General features: G+C 41.2%; 1 protein-coding gene across 7 annotated transcripts in view; it reads right to left on the reverse strand.

Annotated features, from left to right (window-relative positions):
• Fggy (FGGY carbohydrate kinase domain containing) overlaps positions 1-25077 on the reverse strand; it is a 369309-nt gene that overhangs the window by 89680 nt on the left and 254552 nt on the right. For all 7 annotated transcript variants that reach the window (XM_085839183.1, XM_085839184.1, XM_085839180.1 and 4 more), the window contains 3 exons: positions 24266-24327; positions 14912-15059; positions 686-760 (listed from right to left, as the gene is read on the reverse strand). In XM_085839183.1, the coding sequence (XP_085695309.1) occupies positions 686-760; positions 14912-15059; positions 24266-24327 (285 nt within the window). The remainder of the gene's footprint in view (positions 1-685; positions 761-14911; positions 15060-24265; positions 24328-25077) is intronic.

Genomic DNA, 25077 nt, shown 5'->3' on the forward strand with positions numbered 1-25077 from the left:
ATGCACGTTCTAGTCCAGGTGTGCATGCTGACTTCTGTGTGATGTTAAGGCATCAGAACCCCTGGAAGCCCATCTGTGCAGCACAAGAAGACTCCTTAGGCAACACCCGAGATTCTAGGGTTGAGTTTTCATTTTGGATCTCACTTTAAGAGCCTCTCAAATTTCAGATTCAAATTCTCCCCTCTTGCCTTAGTCATTCCAACCCACCATGTAAATCCCTACCTGGAGGGTTAAATCCCTACCCCAAACCAAAATGTTTCTAAGAAGGCTTTAAATTTAAGGCAAACTTATAATGAAGTCTTTTATAAAGCGAGCCAATATTATGTATTATATGAAAGCAAACATTCTTATTAGCAGCTTTCCAACCGCACATGTTCGTAGAATTTGCCTCTTTGCTTGTATTGAATTTAGAAGACATGAGATAAATGACGAGCATTGATGCTCAAAGACTTCTCTTTCCATTGGCTTCTACTTTTGTTAGTCTATCATGAAAGCAGATGAGAATCCTTGTCATCACTGCTGTCTGGACAGGCAAACAACACTTGTGGCAACCTCTCTTCTAATTAAGAAACTGCCACAAAAGCCTTGTGGTGCCTTTCAGAGATCTTGTGGCTCAGAACATGTGGATAGCACAAAGTTACATTTTGTTTTGCTTTGCTTTTGAAATTTCATTAAAGTATCTTACAGCAATGGCTTGAACAGTGGCCAGGTAGAGGATGGCAAGATCATCAAGGTCCTGAGACAGCGTCAATCCAGTGACCTATAGAGGAGGAAAAGAGAAGGATAAGGGACCAATGCAGCTGACATTCACTGAGATAGCTTCCATGGACTGAGCATGCTCAGACTTGCTTTCTGGGTGCAACAAGTTCATATGCAAATCCCTTGTTTTTGTGAGGTAAACATGGTGGAAGGTTTACTAAATTCTTTATACTTCAAACTTGGGAAAAAGATATCCCTCCCCTATGCCAAAAAATTATTTGTCCTCAGATTGAACCAAACCAAACCAAAATTAAAAACAAGTAAACAAACAAACCTCTCATAAGATTATATTTGATAGTTTTGACATGAAATTAAATGTGATTAAATGTGCTATAAATATCTTCTGTGGCTTATATGAAATAAAAAATGTGAATAGTTGGCATATAACTATAAGATGCCTGTGAATTCAGCTTCTGTGAGAACTTAATGTGATAGTAATGAAGGGTTATTGAGGGTAAATAATATGCCTCCTACAGACGTTATACCTACTGTGAGATGATGTAGAATCGATGGTTTGCAAAGGAATCTGATTAAAATCAATTAGGAGCATATGCCCAGGTCAGTTTCTCAGAGATTGCAGAGATTGCACACTAAGTGAACAGACACTTAGTGTGGTACAGTCAGCGTGTTCACAGCATCCTTTCATATCTCTGCGTCAGGATTCGTATGATATCTTTAGAGAGGGTACAGGCTGATTTCGTCTTCAAGCTTATGGGCATCAAATGAGAAACCGATCTTAGCTCCGTTTCACTTTAGAAGAAGAGAAATTGATAGATCTATCTATGCGGGTGTGTGCCTGTGGTTTATCTGTATTCAAGGACAACTTCTGATTGTCTTCTTTCCCATGTAGGGCCCTGAGGGTCTAACTCCATTTGTTAGACTAGGCAGCAAATGTGCTAATTCAATGAACCACCTCACTTGCCCTCACGTTATATTTTCACAATATGCAATTTATTTATGTAATATGGGTGATATGGTCTGAGATGTCTTGAGCTACAGCAGGTGTGAATGTGTAGTAAGCAATAAGGCTGAGGTGAGTGGTCTGCCAAACACCCTTGGCCTTCCTTCCTTTCTTTTTTTTATTAGATATTTTCTTTATTTACATTTTAAATGCTATTCCGAAAGTACCCTATACCCCCTCCCCCCGCCCTGCTCCCCTACCCACCCACTCCTACTTCTTGGCCCTGGCGTTCCCCTGTACTGGGGCATATAAAATTTGCAATACCAAGGGGACTCTCTTCCCAATGATGGCTGACTAGGCCATCTTCTGCTACATATGCAGCTAGAGACATGAGCTCTGGGGGTACTGGTTGGTTCATATTATTGTTCCACCTATAGGGTTGCAGACCCCTTAAGCTCCTTGGGTGCTTTCTCTAGCTTCTCCACTGGGGGCCCTGTGTTCAATCCTATTGATGACTGTGAGCACCTACTTCTGTATTTGTAGGCACTGGAATAGTCTCATATGAGACAGCTATATCAGGGTCCCTTCAGCAAAATCTTGCTGGCATATGCAATATTGTCTGTGCTTGGTGGCTGATTATGGGATGGATCCCTGGGTGCAGGTAGTTTCTGGATAGTCCATCCTTTCTTCCTAGCTCCAAACTTGGTCTCTGTAACTCCTTTCATGGTTATTTTGTTCCCTATTCTAAGGAGGAATGAAGTATCCACACATTGGTCTTCCTTCTTCTTGATTTTCTTGTGTTTTGCAAATTGTATCTTGGGTATTCTAAGTTTCTGGGCTAATATCCACTCATCAGTGAGTGCATATCTAATGACTTCTTTTGTGATTGGGTTTCCAAACTAAGAATGATATCCTCCAGATATATCCATTTGCCCAAGAATTTCATAAATGCCAACTCTCCTCAAACTATTCCACAAAATATAAATACAAGGTATTCTACCCAATTCATTCTATGAAGCAAGCCACAATTACTCTGATACCTAAACCACACAAAGATCCAACAAAGAAAGAGAACTTCAGACGAATTTCTCTTATAAATATCGATGCAAAAATACTCAATAAAATCCTCGAAAGACAAAAACCACATGATCATCTCATCAGATGCTGAGAAAGCATTTGATATAATCCAACACACCTTCATGATAAAAGTCTTGGAAAGATCAGGAAGTCAAGGCCCATACCTAAACATTATAAAAGCAATATACAGCACACAAGTAGCCAACATCAAACTAAATGGAGAGAAACTCGAAGCAATCCCACTAAAATCAGGGACTAGACATGGCTGCCCACTTTCTCCCTACCTATTCTATATAGCACTTGAAGTCCTTGGCCTTCATTTCAAGCCTTATTTGGTTACTCTCTCCAGACAGGACATTCTATTGCAGGGCATAGACATAATTTTCTTTCTTGCTTTCTCCTTCATTTAGTTTCTTAAACCTTTTAAACGCTATCTGCTTTTGTCTTCTATGATCTTTGCTTCCTTAATCATGCCTTACCTGCTCATTGAGAGAGCCCATTTCTAACTGTTCTCTGCAGTGCAGCTAGTATAATTATTCTTCTTTCCAAACATGATCATGTCACACCCTGGTAAAGCCTAGCACCAGGAAGATAAACTGAGGCATAAGAATTAAGAATTCAAGGTTAGTTTGACTTAACTAGTGAATTCAGTCTAACTAGGACCACACAGTCAGACTCTGTCTCAAAAACAAAAACAAAATAATCCTCCACTCTCAGAACCCCACCAAATAAAATACTCTGGTCAACTTTTCCTTGTTACCTTGGCACTAGAGAGAGAATGAAGTCTGTGCATATATGCCTTCCTGGAATGGCCCCCACAAACCCCTCCAGTATCTACTCTTGGTTTCCCCATAAAACATGCCATGCTCCCACGGTTCTGAATCTTTCATCCATATTAGCTGTTGGCTTCCTCTTGGCTGATAACTGAGCCACCAGGTAAGAATTATGTCTCTGAGCAGAAAGGAATTCTGGGACCTCTCTTTCCAAACCAACAATGTGAAAAAGTAGGCACGATGCTACTGTCTGAGCTAGTGGCAACTCAAAGCTCCCTGACCCCCAATACCATTCTATAACTGAGGGCTTTTGCACCTTGCCTCTTTGTTCCTCGAAATAATGTCTCTGAGACTTCTTATATATAAACAAATGCCTATGCCAAAAGCTTTGGCTCCTTTCTGCTAGCTCATAACTCAATTAACCCATTTAAACTAGTCTACCTCTCCTTGGGGTTTATTATTCTGTCCCAGCCTTTGGGCAAATCTCTCCCACCTGACTATTTCCCAGAATTCTATCTCTTTCTGCCAGTGTCCTGCCTTCAAATCCTGCCTGAGCTCATTGGCCATAAGTTTTTTTTTGACAGCTCATAATGCTTCCACATAGTACATAAAGATTATTTCTATACCATTCTTTCTCCTGATGTCTGAACCTTGTATAACAATAGTTAGACATTTACTGCTTGAATATTTAAAAATGATCAGGGATGAGAGAATATTTGCTTCACAGATTCAAAGAAAAAGGAAGTCATTAGACATGTTGAGGAATTTACTTGATGTCCCTAATTCCTAAGTCCTCACTCTTGCCCTTCCTGATCCTAGGAGTGATTCTTATGAGACTGGGGTTCAAACAGATTCCAGAAACTCACGAAAGTCCTTGTGTAAATAAAGATAAGTCACTCGATGTGGCAGGACAAAATAGATGCAACCTTATCCCAGGCCACCTCCAGTGAATACTCAGGCTGAGCCACCTACAGCACAGCAATGCAGAGGCCTGGGTTGTGATCCCTGCTGATATATGAAAACTTGCTCCCCATTTGCTCTTTATCTGACAGGACAGCTGACTGTGCTGTACCTTAGGGCTCCCTTCTGGAGCTGGGAGTAAGTTCCCTTCCCTCAGAAAGTAATTGGAAGTGGATCAGGCCATGATCCTCTGCATGGATGACCCACAGGTGGGTGTATAAGACCACATCCAGATAATGTGTAAGGCAAAAAGGGTGTGAGGTCCATTTTGTATAGCAGGGGCATTTCCTTATCTATAGTCATTAGATAACTTAGGTTTTATATTATAATCTGGATAATATAGCTCATTCTGATATCTTTCTCAATTACTAAAAACATGAAGACATACAAGAATATGACATAGTTGTATGTAATTTTTAATAATTAGTAAATATACATAAGAACTTCCAAAGCCATTAGTGTTTGAGCAAAATGATCCCATGGCCTTTTCTGTAAATTTCTAGTGCCTCCACAGCAAAGGAACACTTTATAGAGGGGAACCTCTAGAAACTATAACTAAAATAATCAATGGCTTAAACTTTAACTCTTGAGCTTGACAGTAGCTGCAGCAAAAAGAGGACCCGTAAAACACAGATAGCTCTTCTGAGAGGGAAAACAAGGTGGTCCTTCAAAGAGACAACATCCTTCTTAGAAAGGAGTCCTAGAAGAGGTTTGTTGCATGCAGTATGGCACATCACAAGAGATGCAGCAAGCACAGCCCCACAGCAGCCTCCTGCAGCCTTTCATACTGATTCCAGGGCTGGAGCTGAAGTGAGACTCAATGAGAGACATTTCCCCCCCCGAAGCAAAGAAACACTGTGGCTGGAAGCTTGGCAGCCCTGACATTTCACCTCATATTCACATGGAGACAACAGAGAGGCAGCTGTAACTAAGCCCACTTCATTCCCTCAGTTCTGCCCTGGCAAAATCAGTCCAAGACTGTACTGTCTATGGAATGTCTGCCATGTGGACCACTCAAGTGGATGAAGAAGACTTAGAAGGAATTGCTGTGAAAGGTGAATGCCTAGGATTGCCAGAGATGCCACCTGTTTGTTTGTGTGTGTGTGTGTGTGTGTGTGCGTGTGTGTGTATGTCTGTGTGTACATTTATACTAGCTTCAAAAGCTGGGCCAGGCCAAAAGAGCTATATGGTTCAGCTGAGGGCTGACTGATCCCATTGATAAGAGGAAGCTGAAAGGAAGCACAAGTGGAAAGAGTACTTATAAATATGCATGTGCCTGTTTTGAATGCTGAGGTGAGACAGTCAAATGTAAGGTCCATGGGAGATCTGTGATGGTGTGCACATTTTATTTCATTTGGCTCTGTGTAAAATGGGCTTCCCACCACAAACCTGTTCGATGAAAAAAATTATTGTGAATATTGTATGAAATTACCTTCAGGCTATGTATATAGAGTATTCATAAAACCTAGATGAAGTTCAACTTCGAACTTGGGTGCTATCTCCAAAATGTCACATTAGATACATTCAAATAGTCTAAAATTCCAAAATTTCAAGTCTGTTTCAGATAAGGACTAGCAATTTAGCAATAACAGCAATTTATTTATACTTTCCTTCCAAGTTGTTAGAGGAATAAAGATTATTATCTATGTTTGTTACAGAAGTACTGTAGGAAACATTTCTCTAAGGGTTCCTGAAAAACTGTCAAAGACAAGGCAGAGAAATTCTAGGTCGCTGGAGCTCAATGAGGGGTATCACTCAGGGGAATTAAATGGACGCCTTTAGGAATACAATGGGGGTCTCCCAAACACTGCTTCATCAGTCAGTAAAGAAGGCAGTTGGTGAGGGAGATCAAACAAAATTCTGTAGAGGACATGGGGGGGGCGGTTCGGGGGAGGGGAAGAGAGGGACTAGAGAATAGAATCAAATAGAAGCCTGGGAGGACCAGTAACTGTGGGCATCCAGACAAGCAGACACTTTACTCTGCTTAAAACCCACCAAGACATAGGGAACGAAGACAAATGGACCACCACGGCATGGGAGGAAGAATTACAAAGACCTCCGTCTTCTGATTGTGGAAACACTGATCTATACTCAGCTGTAAAAAAACTGGCAGAAACAATCTGTCACTAGCCAGCTGACTTTAAATGGCAGTGATTATCCTGATTCATCACATGGGCACTGAAAAGCAGAAGAGAAAGGGAGAAGAACCCATGAAGAGATGAAAAAGAGGAAGGCAGAGGGCAGAGGGCAGAGGGCAGGAGACAGAAATGGAAAGGAGGAGGGCTCAAAATATGAGATGGTCTCACTGGCTTTGGGGAGATAAGCAGAAGGTAATGAGCTTAAGAATGCAGGAAGGCATTTAGAAGCTGAGCAGGAATCCTGGCTGCCCACAGGGAAACCAGGATATTAGTCCTACTCTGTTGAATTTGGATGGGAGGGAAAGCATATTTTTCCCAGAGCCTTCCAATAGGAGTCTCAGCTTTTGGCCATTTGAGCATTAGAGCAGGAAAACCATGGGGTTGGGGCAGCTTGGACATCTTAGGTGCGGAACTGTGAGATGACAGACACGTGTACACTGCTAAGGTTGTGTGCAGTGAACACATATTAGAAGGAAACGATGGGCTGACACTCTCCCAGTGACCTTCTTCTACCAGTGCTTAACTGATGTGACACACTGGCAATTTACTCCGTTGGTGGCTCAGCAGAAGTCATTGATGTATATGTACCAAAGTGGCTCTGTACAAGTAGTGTTGCATCCCTGTCTTTAGTCTCATGACAACCTGGACCCCAGTCTTGGTCCTCAGGCCTTACTTCTCTCCTGGACCATTGCAAAAGATTCTACAAGATAGCCCCACAAACCTGTTAGGCACCCCACTAGGAAAGGTCAGATCTTAGTCTACCTCTGGCTTTATCTGGTGTTAAGTATACACAGGAAAAAGGAAGAGTTATATGCAGTGATTCTCAACATGTGGGTTCTGACTCCTCTGCGGTATAGATGATTCTTTAATAGGGGCCATCCAAGACCATCCAAAACTACAGATATTTACATTACAATTTGTAATCGCAGCAAAATTACAGTTATGAAGTAGCAACAAAATAATTTTATGGTTGGGGGTCATTACAACAAGAGGAGATGTGTTAAAGGGTCACAACCTTAGGAAGTTTGAGAACCACTGGTTATTAAGAAAGTGATTCTGTGATATAATTTTGAGAAACAGCAGTAAAATAGAAAGAAATGTACACAAATTGAAAACAGAAAGCAAAGTGTAAGAAAATACTCAAAGCCTTAATATATCAGTTTTATATTACTGACATTTTATTAACATTAAAGAATACTTCTGGCGGGGCTGGAAAGATGACTCAGCAGTTAAGACCACTGTCTATTCTTCAAAAGGACATAGATTCAATTCCTAGAGCCCACATGGCTGCTCTCAACTGCCTGTAACTCCAGTTCCAGAGAATCCACACCCTCATGCAGGCAAAATACCCATGCATATAAAGTCAACAAATATATCATGTGTGTGTGTGTGTGTGTGTGTGTGTGTGTGTGTGTGTGTGAGAGAGAGAGAGAGAGAGAGAGAGAGAGAGAATTTGATACAAATTTTAACTGAATGGGTTCTAATCTGAATTGTACTATTTTCTCTAGTAGACAAACTGCATACATTGCTCAATCCTCAGTTTCTCTATTTGTTTAAATCATCAATATTATTTCGAAGAGTTATTGTGAAGAAAGGTACGGCTACAAGCATATCACCAAGCCCCTAAAAAATGGGCCCTATTGAAAAATCACTAAATTAATCACTTCAGTAAGTAACAGATTATCTGAAAGCCAGTTAAGGAATAGTGAGGATTAATATTTATCACAAGATTTTATTTTCTTTGTAAATAAAAATAATATGTATACATATCTGAGTAAAAGTGTTAAAAAAAAGCAACAGAAGTTAGCATGTTATGGCATGTTTAAGGCTGATCCTTGACATGGGTCACTTACAGTGAGCTTTGATTAGCTCAGGAGCTTCCAGTCATCTATCTCTTTATCCCAAGAAAGCACAAAACACTGGCTTTTCCTGAGTTCTTGCAAATTCTCAGCTGAGTACCTGACAACACAAACACATCTAAGTCTGGCTGAGCTCTGGGCTTTTGACAAGCATCTGAGGTCTAGCTAAGCTCTTATGAGGCTTCTTTCCTGACTCTGAACAACCCTTGGACCAGCACTTATCTTCCCACAGTCTGAGCAGGGAATGGCTGGTGGCACCACGCAGTTCATTAGAAAACTAGAATGTAGTTTCCTGTTCAGAGTTGTGTAATAGTCCAGAGTGGAACAGTAAATATAGTACAACCAATGTGAGCCCTGTCTGTCTGCCTGTGTATTCATGCCTGTTATGTCTCTGCGTCCATTTTCTTCTCTGCATGAATATTTCAGGAAAATAATTTATGCAAATATCTTAAATTACCACCATCTAAACAGATTATATCAATGTGAGACTAAATCTTAGTCACATACAGGGAGGAAAAGACTTTCAGAATAACTATTGCACTAGCCATTGGGCAGGATCTGGATTAGCATTTTCTGTTGTTGATGATGAGAGCTAAGGGTAGAGAATACTCATGTCTATATCCATAGGAAGTATATAGAATTGCATATTTTGTGACACACTGAAGCATTAGCAACTTCTCCAACTTGTCTGGCTAGTCACCTGTTAGTTCCAGTCAGTTCTGAGACTAACTTGAAGATACCCAGCTAGCTATTGAAGATTCAACAGTCACATATAGAATCCCCATAGGGACCAGTCAGCAGGCACGATAGATTCAGTGTCACTGGTTACAAATCCACAGTGTGCCTGCTGTTGGGCAAGCATTTCTCACTTGACAGTGACCTTGGAAAGATGTCTGGGCCACTCTAGCTTCTTTGAACCGACTGACCTCATACAATGAACCTGCTAATGCCACATGCTAATGTCCTTTCAAGTTAAGATTCGGATACCAGCGCGATTTCATAATATACAAGCTGCATATCTTCAAAGCAATGAAGAACCACTCACACTTCCACTCAGAATAAAAACAACTGCACAAAGAAATAGCAAAACCACCCCCCCCCAAAAAAAAAACCCCATGAAATCATTCTTTATGATGTTTAGCTACATCTATCCTGGTATGCATGCATCTACCCCACTTTTTTACTTTTAAAGCATTGCTTTTCTTCTCTTCCTCCCCTCTGCCCTCCTCCCTCTCTTCTTTGAAGCTGGTGGTAGATTTTCTAAAAAACTGAGAATGTCCTTGTATTCCGGATCCTCCTGACTCCACCTTTCCTATCTCTGGGATTACAGGTGCATACCACCATGCTTGGCCACAAGGAAGCCTTTCTTTTATTTTATAAGAAACCATAGAATCACTAATGTTCTCATGAAGAACATTATGATTAACCATAGTTCTGTTTCTTTTAGACAATGACAAAGACAGCTCTAACTATTCTCCATCTTACTTACCAAGTAAAAAAGAGAAAAGGGTATCTACTTAGTCCAGATAAATTTCCACTCCACCCCCACCCTCCAGCATCTCTTTTTCAACTGTACAGGTCATCAAAGGGAAGAGGAAACAGCTGGCCCCCATGGCAGAGAGATAAGTGTTGCCAGAAGGCAAAGAAAATTTTGTTCCTGAGAACCATGGGATGTCTGGGTCCTGGCCTGCTCCTATGAACTAGGCACTGAAGTAGGAGAGCAACATACAACCAGAAACAGCAAGTAACCCCAAGCAGCAAGGCTGAGAAGGACGGCTCAACTATTACAAAGGAAAGGCAGGCTCAGAGCTTAAGTCAAAGACTATGGTTAGAGTGGAAAGGGGGATGGTTGACAGGCAGGTAGCAAGGGCAGCATAGCAAAAACTAGGCTGAGGATGATCCAACCTAATGCACCAATGTGGGCTCCCTTTTTGTCATTCTCAGTGTCATTTGCAAAATACATAAACATGCATAAGTCATCTTATGGGGGGCCAGGAATCAAAAACAAACAAATAATAGGATTTGCACCTCCATTAAAATGTTAGTCCTCCTTGACATTCTGACCTTGAGAAGGTCACAGCTCCTCCTCACTTGCCAAAGAAAGACTGGAAAAACTGTTTGACCTTAAGGACTCCCTCGGTGCAGGTGACTGACCTACAAATAAATAGGCCACTCAAGGTGTGTTTTTCTAATACAGTAATTTTAAAACACGCACACACTATGTCTACAGCAGCTCTGATATTCTTTCAGCCTTTGTTGCTTTTGATGCAAGTGCCAGCTCCATTATTGCAGGTTTAGTTGTCTTGTAGTCATGGCCATTTCCACTTTCTTTCATTTAGCTGTCCATTCATCCTAATTTATTCTTAAATATAAATATATGCAATGTTTTTTATGAATATGTATGTTTCCCAGAATGGAATCTCAGCCTCATTAACTGTGTAACTGTGTATATGGATTTGCCTCTTCCTATTTATAGATAACACCCTAGTATAGCATAGTACACACACACACACATGCACACACACACATGCACACACACATTATATTTGAGAATAAGAGGTATATGTATATATAAATGCACACAATACACACACACACACACACACATTTAGCGTGGGTATGGAGGTCAGAGACAAAGTTAAGGACTCAGCTTTCTCCTTCCATTGTTTGAGTCCAGGGGCTTTAATTCTTGTTGTTAGCCTAACTTCTGGGAGCTCTACTCAGAGAGCCATCTCACGAGTCCCTTTCCCCATCCTTCCACTAAGTGTTGGTCTATTTCATGGATAGACAAAAACAAAACAAACAAAATAAAAACAAAACAGAAACAGAAAAACAAAACAAAAGAAATGAAAGCGAAATAATATTGTGTACACCAAGATAGTAGCTAATATTGACGAGGCCTTTGCTGCATGCTCCAAGTGTCCTTTCTTGTTTCTAACATGCCACACTTTTTCCTGTGGGCCCTCTGTGAAGGAGCTAGATGTATGAATTTTCCAGAATGCACCCTCGGCCTCATTAACTGCATATGTGCATTTGCCTCTTCCTATTTTCACACAGACCCACGTTAGTGGACTATGAAGAGTTTTCTTTGCATATCTTTGTAGGGCTGAGGCAGATCATCACTGCCTGGTGCACAGATGGGATTGACCCTCCCTCCAAATCCACAAAACTACCACAGCTCTTTAAAAGAAGAAAAGAGAGACTGACAGGTAGAGACCTTGACCCCATTTGCTTGTGGCCTGTTCATTCTGCCTCGCTCCCCATCAGCAATGTCCAGAGGTTGGGGATCCCGTCTGGTTACTCTTACATCTGCTACCGATTACAACAAACACATCGTTAGGTACACTAAAATCACAGCACATTTTAATTGACTTGGACACTAGTAGTGGTATGAAATACTTCTCATCTATACAGTCAGAACCAGAAACCACAGGATAATTTGCTACTAGGTAAATTGCTCATCTGCAAATTTTTTTCCTAGAGTGATAAAAGGCCGCTTTATTATTTCCATGTACCCATAAATTACCATTAACTACATATTCAGTTCTTAATATGTGTCTACAGGAAAAACTTCTGGAGCCCAAAGAATGAACTCCCTGTGGTTGTGATTCTAACAGTGTTGTTCTGACAATACCAGTTGCTGTTAACATATTACCAAGTGCTTCTCCCCACCCCTTTACCAAGTGCTTCTCCCCACCCCTTTAAAGCTGCTCTACAAATATAGGAATCACTGCACTTTTTGTATTGGTATCAGTGCTTGGCACTCACTAATTAATTAAATCTGTGTGAGAGTGTGCACGGTACATGTGCACCAGTGTTTGTAGGTGGATGTAGACGGCAAAGAAAGACATCAACCTCAAGTATCCTGCTCTGTCACTCCCTTGCCTATTCTCAGAGGCAGAGTCTCCCTGAGCCTGGGGCTAGGTTATTAGAAAGTAGGCTCCAGTGATCTTTCTGTCCATCTACCCTATAGTTCTGGGTTGGCAGACTCCTTGCTTATGGTCACACCTAGCTTTTTTTAAAAAAAAATATGTAAATGCTGTGCATCTCAACTCAAGTCCTTAAGGTTTTGGTGTTTTATTTCATTGCAATGAGTGTGGACAATAAATGTTTTGGGAATGAATGCCTGAGATTTAGGACTAGCAAAAGTATAAAGGATGTAGTAGTAATGTGGACTCTATCTAGTATATGAGTTAGAAAGAAAAACAGTGCACATTCAGGCAGAAGGATCGAACCCAATTACAGAATAATGTCAGAAGGCAGGTTTGTTCTGATGCTATTCAAAACTGAACTGAAGAGAAAGCATGTTGGGCTGTTAGTCAGAATTCCCTTTCTTCCATATTGTCTGGGTCCCCTTTTATCCCTGTACTATTGTTATACAACCTCATATAATAACATCTGATACACACCAAGTCCAACCAAGGACAGTTATAGAGGTAAGTGCTGTTAAGAAACATCAAACAAGAGGTGTGTTTATAGGACAGTAACACTTCTGTACAAAGCAAGCCCACAGGATCTATGGACATAACCGGGCCCATGTTTCCCTAGAAGACCCCTGCACCGAGCATATGCTTACTTATCTAAAGCAATGGCTCTCCATCAGCTCCTGGAATCCGGCCAAGCAGATTACACTGTCCTAACTAACGCTGGGAATTCTTAGGTCTTTGGATGCCAGGCTTGATTTTAAGAAACAGATTAAATAAATCACCAGTAACCATGGCATCTGACAGCCTGACATGCCGAGTGCTCAGGTTGGGTCTGACAAATGGTATTTAGGGCAGGTCACCAGCCTGTCACTTCAGAGCCGTGATCATTTTACCACACGGCCTGGCTTTGTTTTGGGGCCATCTCGGGTAAAATCACCTTTGAGCATCTTTAAATGTATTTGGCTTCTGCTATTTGTCCCTCTTGTTAATATATATATATTGTATTTGTATAAGTTGTTTTCCTTCCTACCCAACAGTTTGCATCTGTTGATTATCAGAAAGCAAAAACTATAGCTGTGTCTACTTTGGAGAGGTCTTCCGTGCCTCCGTGTTTGAATTCAGAGGTCCAGCTCAGCTTACTTCATAGACATGCTTCACAGGTTCCAGACAAACACACTCTTGACCTGTCCAGTTTCCTTAGTGTTTCAAGATTTTGCTTTATGAAGAGAAATTGATTATGTGGTCAACTATGTAATAAAAATGAGGTTTTGAACTTTGTAGAAGCATCATAAAACTATTTTAAACAATCTTAATGAATTTAACCACAAACCTTAAATTCCTGAAGCCAGTAGGCCTGCTCCCAGTTAATGTTGCTCCCGGATGTTAGTGGCATTGGCTCACAGACTACATTCTCACTTCCCATTTTGACTTTCCTTACACTCCCCTTCCTAGACTTGGCATTTATGGCTTCTTCTCTGGCCCATTAGAACTGAAAGTTCTCTTTCTCTCTAGGTTTAACTTGTTTCATTCACCTCCAAGCCTAGCTCTCAGTGTTCTCAATAGCCAGCCTCCTCACAGCTATAGATCCTGTCTGGCTTGGAGGTACTATAGCCTCATCCAGGCGTGAGCTTGCCACCAATTTCCTCCTGAAGTCTACAGGAGGGCTCATGATCTCTGGACTGAAAGTAGCCTTAAAGATTCTTAATAGCAAAGAGTATACATGGAAGGATCCAAGGCTCCAGATACATATGTAAAAGAGATTGGCCTTACCTGACATCATGGGAGGGGACGGAGGCTTGATAGCCAATCACAGGGGGATGCTAGTGGGGTTAGATGGGAGTGGGTGAATGGGTGGAGGAACACCCTCACAGAGGCAAAGGGGAGGGAGGGAGAGGGATGGGATAGGGAAGTTTGTGGAGAGGTAACTGCGAAGGGGAGTTTCATTTGAAATGTAAATGAAGAAAATGATTAAGAAAAATAAATAAAAAACAAAAATAAAAAAGAGCTGACTTGATCCCCCAATATTAGTTATTAATTATATTTTTAGCTGAAGTTAAATCTGAAATTCTGAAATTTTGCTATGGGCTCAGAACAGCCATGGCTCGCAGGCTTGCCAGTATTTAGCTTCAGGAAGTGGGACCATGGGTGGTAATATTTACCACTGAGGTAGTGGGTAGCCTGGAGACAGAGATGGAAAACATGACTACAAATCAGTGTAAATGTAAAAATGACATAGGCAGGACTTTCAGCCACACCAGGGCAGTAAGATGCAGCAGTAGTTGAGTACAGAAATACTATCTCGAAGGCGCTCTGAGCTGGCTTGGAACCAACAACAATGGCTAACAGATCTTTCTGGAGAGCAGCAGCAACCTGACTAAGGCAACTGACAAAAGCCAGCTCTTCTTGGCCACCTTTTCTTAGTTGTTCCCTCTTTTCCTGTCTCCTCACTTTGTGTCTTCCAAACTTTGCAACCCCTTGGCTGGCCTTCACCTCCGTGCATGGACTGGCTTTTACTTACCATGCCCTTCAGAGTCAGATCTGCTAAGGGAGACCGGTTGCCATGGAAATCTGGCCAAACATGTAAATCAACAGTGAGGAAACCCACAGGCTGAGCCTTCTTAATCAGATCCAGGTGACCATTCAAATATGCATATATACTCTGGCATCTGGAAAAGAAGTGGATTTTGATTTTAAAAGGGGATAGGGTTGAAAAGCAAATTATTCTGCAGAAAGAAACCATTTGCACTTCGATATCAGACCCAGGAAAGCAAAGAGGGTTCTCAAAAGCTTGAGCAAAGCAGCTGCTCTTATATGAAACTAGCCCCTGAACTCTCACAACACACTATCATGCCAGGACAGCACTCCCCATGGAAAGGCTTGGAGTCAGGAGACCTGGTCAGACACTGGCTTCACTCCTGGTAGGTGTGTACGCATGAGCTAGTTATTCCAAGTTCTGGAACTGTCCTCTTCTCATCTGTAGAAACATCCTACAATCTCTGTCCAACTTACCTCATAGGGCTATTATGAAGATCAAAGACCATGTATGCAAACATACAGCATTCTGTAAACTGCAGTACAACATGGTGCAGATGCAAAGGATTTATTTAAATCTGTCTTCCTAATTGTAAAAATGATGAAATGACAAATAGAGATAAATATACGCTCATGGATCCAATGAGTGAGCGTCATACACACAGTAAGGATCAAGAATTAGACATGGGATTCAGAACCATGACTTTGAAAGGCTATTGTGTAGGTTTTCCCATTTTAAATTTTAGTTGATTGAGGTGTAAAATGGTGGAATTGGAATGACCCCCTTAATCAATGACATTTCTCAGGTCAAAAGATGACAAACTTGGGAGTGAAAACAGTGCTAGTTTCAGATACTGTTTTCTATCTTCGCTACAGTTAGCCTCTCTGAATGTCTATTTCCCTATTCATATTGTAGTATAATAATACTTATTTCATAATGTAGTATAATAATACTTACTTCACTGGGTTAAGTTTTACTGTGGGACACCGTTCACTAGCTAGGGGATCTGGGGAAAATGCACCTTCCAAAGTTATGAACTAAAGATCCCAAAGATGGACCAGAAAACATCAGAGACAAAGCATGGGCAATGCCCACAGGAAATTAGCATCTAGAATACTTCTGCCAATATTTGTGATTTGCATTTTTAAAATGCTTTAGAAGTGACTTCAAGTTCATATTTTGCAATGCCAGGAGTGTCCCCATGGATACCATGATGTTTCTGTAGGTTTCTAAAAAAAACCATAAAAATAGTTTCAAACTCTCTCTTCCTCTCTATCAGTGAAAACTCTGTGTGTGTGTGTGTGTGTGTGTGTGTGTGTGTGTGTGTGTGTGTGTCTGTTCTGGAAATCAAACTTAGAGTTTTGAGAATGCCATCCAAATGCTTAACCACTGAACTATAAACACAGGTCCTGTGAAATTCTTTCAGTAAGTAAAAATTTATATGAAATTCTAATGCAAAACGTGCAGAAAAACAAAACACATGAGTGTACAAATTGATGGTTGTCTGTTTGTAACATCAGCAAAGCCAAGGGAGCCCCACCCAGTTAACTCTGCTGCAACTCTTATTGGCGTCTGTAGATTATGCTTTTAGTTCTAGTGGGGAGGGGGGGATACAATATTAATGGGGATAAAGCTCAATCATGATTTGGTAGCTCCTGCCACTCCTGGAGCATGCACCAAGCTTTCACTGTCATCCAGAGAAGATGCACTACTAAGATCCTTTACAGAAGGAGTGCTATAGGGGAAAGTCTATATGATTCTCCCACACACATTGTTGAATATTCTATTTCAGTTCAGTTTTAGGAAAGGGATCTCTGAGGCATCCACAGAAGGGTAGGTTAGGACATATACATATGATCACATTCTGGCATTCTATTTCCCAGCTCTCCCTGGTCTGGCCCAACAGGAACCATATTTATAAGAGAAACCTCAAGAACAACCTTTCTCATCAGAAGCCAAGAGTCTGCACTATTTCTAATCACTCTCCCCTTAGGAAGGGCATCAGTGCTCCCAGAGTATAATTTTTTTTTCTCTAAAGAAGTGAATATCCATAAATCTTCTCATTTGCCTTTCAAGGAATCTCAGAGTGGGAGTTTGGCTTCAGACATCTGGGTCAATAGAATCTATATGCCTAATTACTATTGATTCGTCATTGTCCCATTTACTGAGGGTCTTTGCAAACAGTGGGATTCATTTAGCCTCCATATACAGGGCCACTCATACACAAATGAGATCCCTGGGGGATGGGGCATATGCTTACCCCTCTGACTCCTAACCTCCTTGCAGCTGTGTGTTTATTCTTTGAATTCAGTCCTTCCTCTACATGCTTTTTCAATTATACCTTACCATGTGTGCTATCTGAGTATATCATTCAAAATGAAGTGCACTTGGAAGACATTAAAATAACTAATGCACATCATCATTCACATAATTTTAACCTTGCACGATGCTGTTTTTGGTTTTGACTTTGTTTCATTTTGTATGTTTTATCAATTCTTTCTCAAATGGCAGTCTGCTTTCTTCCAAGCACAGTACCCATGACCCCAATTGGATTGTTCTCCTTCCAAATAGGAATGCCAGGCTCATATATCATGTCTCAGAGGGAATCCCATTGGGGATGACACAGAACATATAGACTCAACAGTCCGAAAGCAAATTCATTGGTGTGCAAGAACAATAAAACTCGCTGAGTCCAGGCTACTCTTTTGCAGTGGGGTTCAGTAGTCTCTATCTTACACGAGGCTAGGAAGATTCCAAGCAGAGCCTGTGCCATATGAAATGTCAGGTCATTAACAAGTACTTCATCTCCTTTGCCATTACAAGATTGTATTTCAGGTTGTATTGCTTATAATCGTAAATGCAGACAGTGTCCTCAACCACTGTTCCCGCTCACCCACCCCAGATCAATTCATTCTTCAGATCCCAGGCTTCCCTTCCTTGTGTGCTTTCTGCCTTCCAGCACCAGATCACTATTGCTTCAACTTTTCTAACCCCTCTCCAGATCAATCTCTTCTGCTAGTCCTTGAAATATACAAGTTCTTCCAGAGGCATGCCTTGGAGTACCTTATTACTTTGTTTATGATGACCATATTCAGAAGCCAAAAATAAGAATACATGTTGTGGCTGAAGCAACAACAACAACTATACCACCACCAGCACCACCACAACCATCACTGCCACCAGCACCACCAGCACCAGCAGCACCAGCACCACCAGCACCACCACTGCCACCAGCACCAGCAGCACCAGCAGCACCACTACCACCACCAGTATCGGCACCGGCACCAGCACCAGCACCATCTCCACCTCATGGAAAGAAGCAACCATACTGTCTCTGGTTCCTTCTTCACAGGCATCTACTTTTCCCATTTTACTGACACTCATTTTGTATCACTTCAGCCTGTCTTCATTATTCTCTTCCTTAAGTCCCCAGAACACTCTATTATTTTTAATTTTTCTAATCCTTCTCCAGCTCTGTCTCCTTTCTTGCTGGTCCCTTAAATATATTAGTTCTTCCTCTAACCTACCTTTGGTACCTTATTACTCTATTTACTCATTTACATCACTGCCTTTCTTTTATTACTCCAGTTATCATATAGTGCTGATATGGTCCAAATACATATTCTCATCTCCCTGACCATGCAATCATTGTTTCAGAGTCTCCTTTGCTATCATCTAAAGCCCCTTCTGAGCCTAGGACCTGTTATTGCTCATATTGCCATAGCTACCCGTGCTGAACACAGCCTCCGATTCCTCTTGGCTGCCTTCTTTGGTGCTGCTTCGTGTGAGGACAGTGGGAATGATTTCAGTATTCCCAAGGATGTTTTAACTGTATCTAGATGTATCACACCAGAGTAACAGTGAACTTGAAGAAATTGATTCTCAGGGGCATTATGGGTATGAGGAACCAATGTGAAAACCAAAACCAAAACCAAAACAAAACCTGAGTTTCCCTAAATGAAATTCCAGAAAATCCAGGGAAAGCTGAGAGACTCCCTATCACTTGCATCCAGCTGCAGTGGCCTTCACTGTGTTTTCTGTGTCCACCAAGCTGACTACTGCACAAGTCCTAGAGACTTGCCGTCCTTCCCATTTGGAAGGGCCCCTCTCAAGCATTATGGCTTTTTCTGTCCCTTCTTCTAAGGCACCACTGCAAGGACAACATCTCCTATTGTCCCAGTAGCCTTTGCTTTATATTTCCTAAGTTACCATATTATTTTCATTCAGAATTTATCAATTTCATACTCTCTCTCTCTCTCTCTGTCTGTCTGTCTTTCTCTGTCTCTGTCTCTCTATACTTACATATAGTATAGTATACGCTATACTATATGTAAATGCACATATTCATATATACATATAATTTCTATAAAAACAAGTTTTTGTTTCTTCTCTCATCTATCCTAAATGCTCACAATATATGTTATAACTGACAGTTCTAACATTGTCTCAGGTGTCAACCTTGACATATCAGGCCAACATCATCTACTAAAAGATCTGCTATCACCAGGACTTGATTCTGAGACATTTTTAGTTTAGCTACTATAGGAATCCAGACAAAGTGAAGAGCTGAAATGTCAATCAATGGTAAGTGATCTCTGTCTAGCAGAACACCTGGGTATCTGGCTTCACATTAAGAAAGATGGTTGCCAGGTACATGGATGAACACATCCACTTGTTTGCTTAATTTATAAGCTCTCAAGACATTTCTTTCAGAGATGGGGACTAAAAGGATTATGGTAGATCAAGAGGATCTGTTTATTTTATATTTGTTTATGTATACTTGTTCCTAGAATTTCAAACAGGATTTGCTGAAGCTAAGCTATGAGGGGAGATGATCTGTTTTAGTGTCTTCAAAAGGTCCCAAGTCACAGCAAGGAGGCCTATGGATTTTCCTCCTTTGTGAAAAGGCAACTTTATTTTAATGGTGTTCTGTGTATTTCACTCTAAGACCTGAAGTATGAGGATATTGTGCCAAGTAGATCTGGTATGATAAGATGAAAGCAATAAGGTAGAAGAGAACTAATTTTACTCAATAAATATGCATAAGAGTCATCAAAATACAGCAAGAGATGAAGTCAAGCGCATATTTGGGATTACTTTGAAATAGATGGCAAAGCAGTAAAAGACTGCCAGTGACCTAGCTGTGATGAATACGAGTGACGCTGGAATGAAACCAAACATGTTGGAATGTGAGGAGACAAAGGGAGACCCAAGGTGCTGATGCCACGTGCTGCAGAGAATGTGAGAAGTGAGTCTGTAAAGTGCCTTGTGCATTTACCTCAGCATGAGTCACTGAAAAAAATCAACAGCAAAGCTTTCATCGAGTTGAATGCTGCAGTGTTCAAACTAGAACAGGCAAAGGAGGAGAAGAAAATGACTAAATAAAGACTAAGAATATAGGAAAACTGTTGGAGAAATTTAGCTTTAACAAGGGAAAAAGAACAGGGAAGTGGTAACACAAGGTTATCAGGTTTGAAATCCAGGTCTGACTCTAGGCTAAATTCTAGCAATCACTGCTTCTAGACTACTCAGTGATGTACAGGCTCTGAGCTTGCATGCCAATCACATTTCCTCCTTTTCCTAATTAAAACATAAATGAAATGGGGATCTTTCTGTAGAAGAATATTCTAGAAGCTATGCTTCATTGTAAGATCTATTTATTCTATGTTTCTATTGAGCATTAAATATTTACATATTGGTATCCCTGAGGTATGCATTAATATTACAACACCTGTAAATAAATTAATCAGGTCAGTACTGTTGTGGTTTTGAAATCATAGTGGAGTCATGGAAAGACATCGGTGGTAGAATTGGCATAAGAATCAATATCTTTAATCCTAGGCCCACAGTTCTTGCAATTGCACACACCTGTCATGAGAAAGTAGGCAGGCTACTGGAGACTGGCCTCTGGGGATGAAAGCCACTGACCTTCTTTCTCTTTTCATCAGTGAGTAAAAGGTGTAGTTGTCATTGCCAAAATTAAGTTTAAAAAACACTTGCTGCCAGGAGGCTCATGCCTTTGATCCCAGCACTTGGGGGGCAAAGCCAGGTAAATTTCTGTGAGTTTGAGGCCAGCCTGGTCTACAGTGTGAGTTCCAGGATAGTCAAAGCTGTTACACAGAGAAACCCTGTCTCAAAAGACAAAACAAAACCAAACAAACAGAAACAAATAAACAACAAAGCCACTTGCTATGTTATATCAACTCCCTAAAGTAAAAATAAATTCTGAAGGGTCCGAGGCTAATCACCCAATCGAATCCCACATTGACACACCATAGTTGGTATTTGAATCCAGATCTGAACTCAAAATTTGTTCTCTCTCTCTCTCTCTCTCTCTCTCTCTCTCTCTCTCTCTCTCTCTCTCTCTCTCTCTCTCTCCCTCCCTCCCTCCCTCCCTCCCTCCCTCCCTCCCTCTCTTTTTTGAGGGGGGCAGTTGACTATTGAAGTCCTTTAATAATGGGATGAAAATTATGATCTATAGTTATAAGAAGTCATGCACATGAATATATCCTCAACAAAACCTAGTACACAATCTCAAAGGTTCACTGCTGATTTGAAGTTCGGAATTCTTGTCCCAGGTTATACTATGCCAAAGCTGTTGTGTATTGGTTCTAATGCTCCCTGTGTTAATTCAGCTCTCAAAATCACAGAGGAACCTGTATTTCTGCACGGAGGGTCCCTGCCTCCAATTGGCTATGATTGAGAAATAAAGTTACCAGCGGCTAATGGCTGGACAGGGAGACAAAAGTGAGAATTTTAGGTTTCCTGGGCAAGAAACACAGGAGAGATAGAGAAAGACAGTACCACCATCTGAGGAAGCGAGAAGATCAGGCAGAAGGGTGGCAGAAGACAGCAACAATCATGTAAGAACTGGGGAATGAAGCAGAAGAGGTGTCCAGAAGAGTCTGGGCAGCAAAGATGAAATATAGGTAAGTAAGTTAACTCAGGAATTTCAGAGGAGAGTGTGTGTTAGCCAGGTAGAGGTAGGAATTGGCCCAGCCATTGTGCTGTCAATGTATATGAAAAATATTTCTATGAGTGTGTCTTACATTCATAAATCCAAAACATTTGGGCAGGAGTAGAGGAAGCATGTGTACCCGCCAGGAAGTTTAAAGTGGCTTAATATACTACCGCTTCACTAAGCTAATGAAAGTGCCAGGTGCTGAGACTTCACAGAATAAGCCTTCTTAGTAGTCATGGCATTGCCGTGACTCCTAGGGGAAGGCTTGGTAATACATCTCTTTTTCTATACCCTGGGAGCACACTATTTTAGTGCAACATGTATGGCATTTTAATATTATAGGCAAGCTATTCCTTTGTGATACAGAAGGAATGGTTTTACTATTTGTATTTTATTTTGTCAATTCTATCACAAGTATATATCCTTCCGTCTGCCTCTCTATCTTCTATACATGAATTAGTCATCTATCTACCATGTATCTATCGACTGTCTATCATCTATCTCTATCTATCTATCTATCTATCTATCTATCTATCTATCTATCTATCTATATATATCCCTATCCATGGAACAATTAATTGATTCAATAATCCCTTGTCTTCCCAACCCCTACCCTTAACCATCCTTACCACTCTGGCTTAGTTGTATTACCTCTCCGGCCTATATAGGGTTTTCACTACAAATGACACAGCAACTCCAGTGACCCCTCTCTTTTAAAAAAGTAAAAGGGGGAGTTGTGGGGCGGTGAGCACAGGCAGCCTGGTCCCTGGCTTTGAACCCTGGACACAGGGCAGGTGGCAGGTGACTTATCACCTGCAAAGAATGGCAGGTGTTCGGCCATGCCCCTTGGGGTCCCTGGCTCCTGTTACAGCTACAGGCTCCCACAGTCCCCCACAGAGAGGCTTGTGGCCATCAGTCATGGAGGAGCAGCACCAAACCCTCCCACATGCAAATAAGGTTTCCTCAAGCTCTCAGACCAAGCTAATGAGAAGTACCTATTATCAGACCCTTACCCACCCCATAATTGTATATAAGAATCCTATCTGGGCTGGGCGGTGGTGGCACACCTTTAATCCCAGCACTTGGGAGGCAGAAGCAGGCGGATTTCTTACTTCAGGGCCAGCCTAGTCTACAGAGTGAGTTCCAGGAAAGCCAGGGCTACACAGAGAAACCTTGTCTTGAAAAAACAAGAAAAAAAAATCCTATGAGGAAGGATTAAAGGTGTGAGAGAACTACTCCAAGAGCTTCTGTCATAAGAGCTATAAAACTTGGGAAGAGGACTGCTCTCCCAAAATGCCGCCTGAAGTTCTGCCACACTCCTCAGTGGCTAGTGGTCCTCTTGTTGGCCCAGCCTCTACTCAGCACAGGGTGGCATGGAGTAACCGAGACAGCACAGTGGAGACAGAGGTGGAGCCAACTGTAGCAGCAGAAGAGACGGAAGAGGTGGAAACAACTTCCCCTCCCTGCTCATACTGGCTCCCATTTCCATGAACTCTTGAACCTGGCCAGGCCAGAGATCTCCATGGAAAGCCTTTGGTACACAGGCCCACCTCTATCTATCTATCTATCTATCTATCTATCTATCTATCTATCTATCTATCTATCTGCCTACCTATCTATCTATCTATCTGTCTATCTATCTATCTATCTATCATCTATCTATCATATATATAATTTACCTTTATAGCTAATCAACCATCTATCAACTGTCTATCTATCAAACATTCTCCCTTCTAAACATGTTATGGAGCTATGAGGCCTTCCCATGGTTCCATGAGAAAGAGTGATACAGAAACATTAATCCAGAGGTGTTCTCTTTTTCCATCCTGTTCCCAACCCCATTTTTAACCATCCATTTCCTAACCACACTCTGAGTTGCCAATCTTGTTCATTTTCTAACTTAATTTTCATATAGTTCTTTTGCACAAATGAGTTGTCACACATTGATTTTCTTGTAGTCCTCTGCACTCAATTTTACTTCATAAATCTTAGAAGCCACTGCATATTACTTACTATTCTTACTTTCACAGATGAAGTAGGAAATTGAGTACCCCATGCAAGACCACACATCTACAAAGAAGTCAAGCTGGGGTGTACAACCAAGAATTTATGAGTTCAAAAATCCAGACATGGTCATCTCTATCAGAGTTGCTCATCCATGCAATCTGTGTGTGGGAGTAGTTTCTCTGTTTTTTTCTTAGATCATTCTAAAACAAACTTAACAAATGTATTTTCAAAACCATCTGGGTGATTATCTTAAGTACTGCCAAACATTTCCATTGTTCATAAGCTCTGAAAAAAATCATACAACTTCTGAAAATGAATGCCACTCATACATCCACATAGAAAACCATGGAGGAAACAGTTGGAGGAGTTACCTGGCTGTGGCCTTGGCTTGTAGTTCAGGAAAGGCAGGGTGGCCCTGCACCATATGGTCTATCTAAATAATACAAAAAAGGTGGGTCAATTTCATCATGTCTTTATCCTGAAGGTACATACAAATTTATAACACACACACACACACACACACACACACACATTGTTCCACTCTTCGTCCATAGAGAATCTATGTACAAAACAACAACAACAAGACAAATTTTAGAGCAGGAGCATTGGAATTACTGTACAAAATTTAGAAGAAAGAGTAGTAGCAGATGGGACTTTTAATGGTAAGCTGGCCATGGTAGGTATTATTGACCTAGAAAACAGATTGAGAATGGATAGGTCAATTAAGTGGGCAAAGGGTTTTGTTTGTGGAAAAAACTAACTGTCTCTGGGTTACTTCGTTTCTCTCTCCTAATCCATGCTGCCTCTTCTAAGCAGCCTAGAACCAACTGTGCCTTCCTAATTCAGTCTTTGGGACAGAGAGTGAGTAAGAGGATGATTACCAAGTCCCAGCTAAGCACAGTAGAGGTGCCAAGAAACCCCACCTCCACCCCAAACTGAAAAGTTGTTACAGGGTAAACTCGGCTAGGACAGGAATGTCTAAATTGTACAGATTTTATCTGGACTACTAGGTCTAGGATTTAAGTCCTAATCCCCCCAGTGGCTCTAAACAAAACATGGAATATGCCTGGGAACATCAATGCTTCTCAACACTCTTTTCTGCCTGCTCACTAATCTGTATATTTCTGGATGTTTACTTCAGTCTCCTGAAGTCTAAAACAACCATTTGGAAGGAATTATTTTC

Source organism: Mus caroli, unplaced genomic scaffold (assembly GCF_978045245.1).
Source record: "Mus caroli unplaced genomic scaffold, Mus_caroli_1 scaffold_6, whole genome shotgun sequence".
Taxonomy (NCBI): domain Eukaryota; kingdom Metazoa; phylum Chordata; class Mammalia; order Rodentia; family Muridae; genus Mus; species Mus caroli.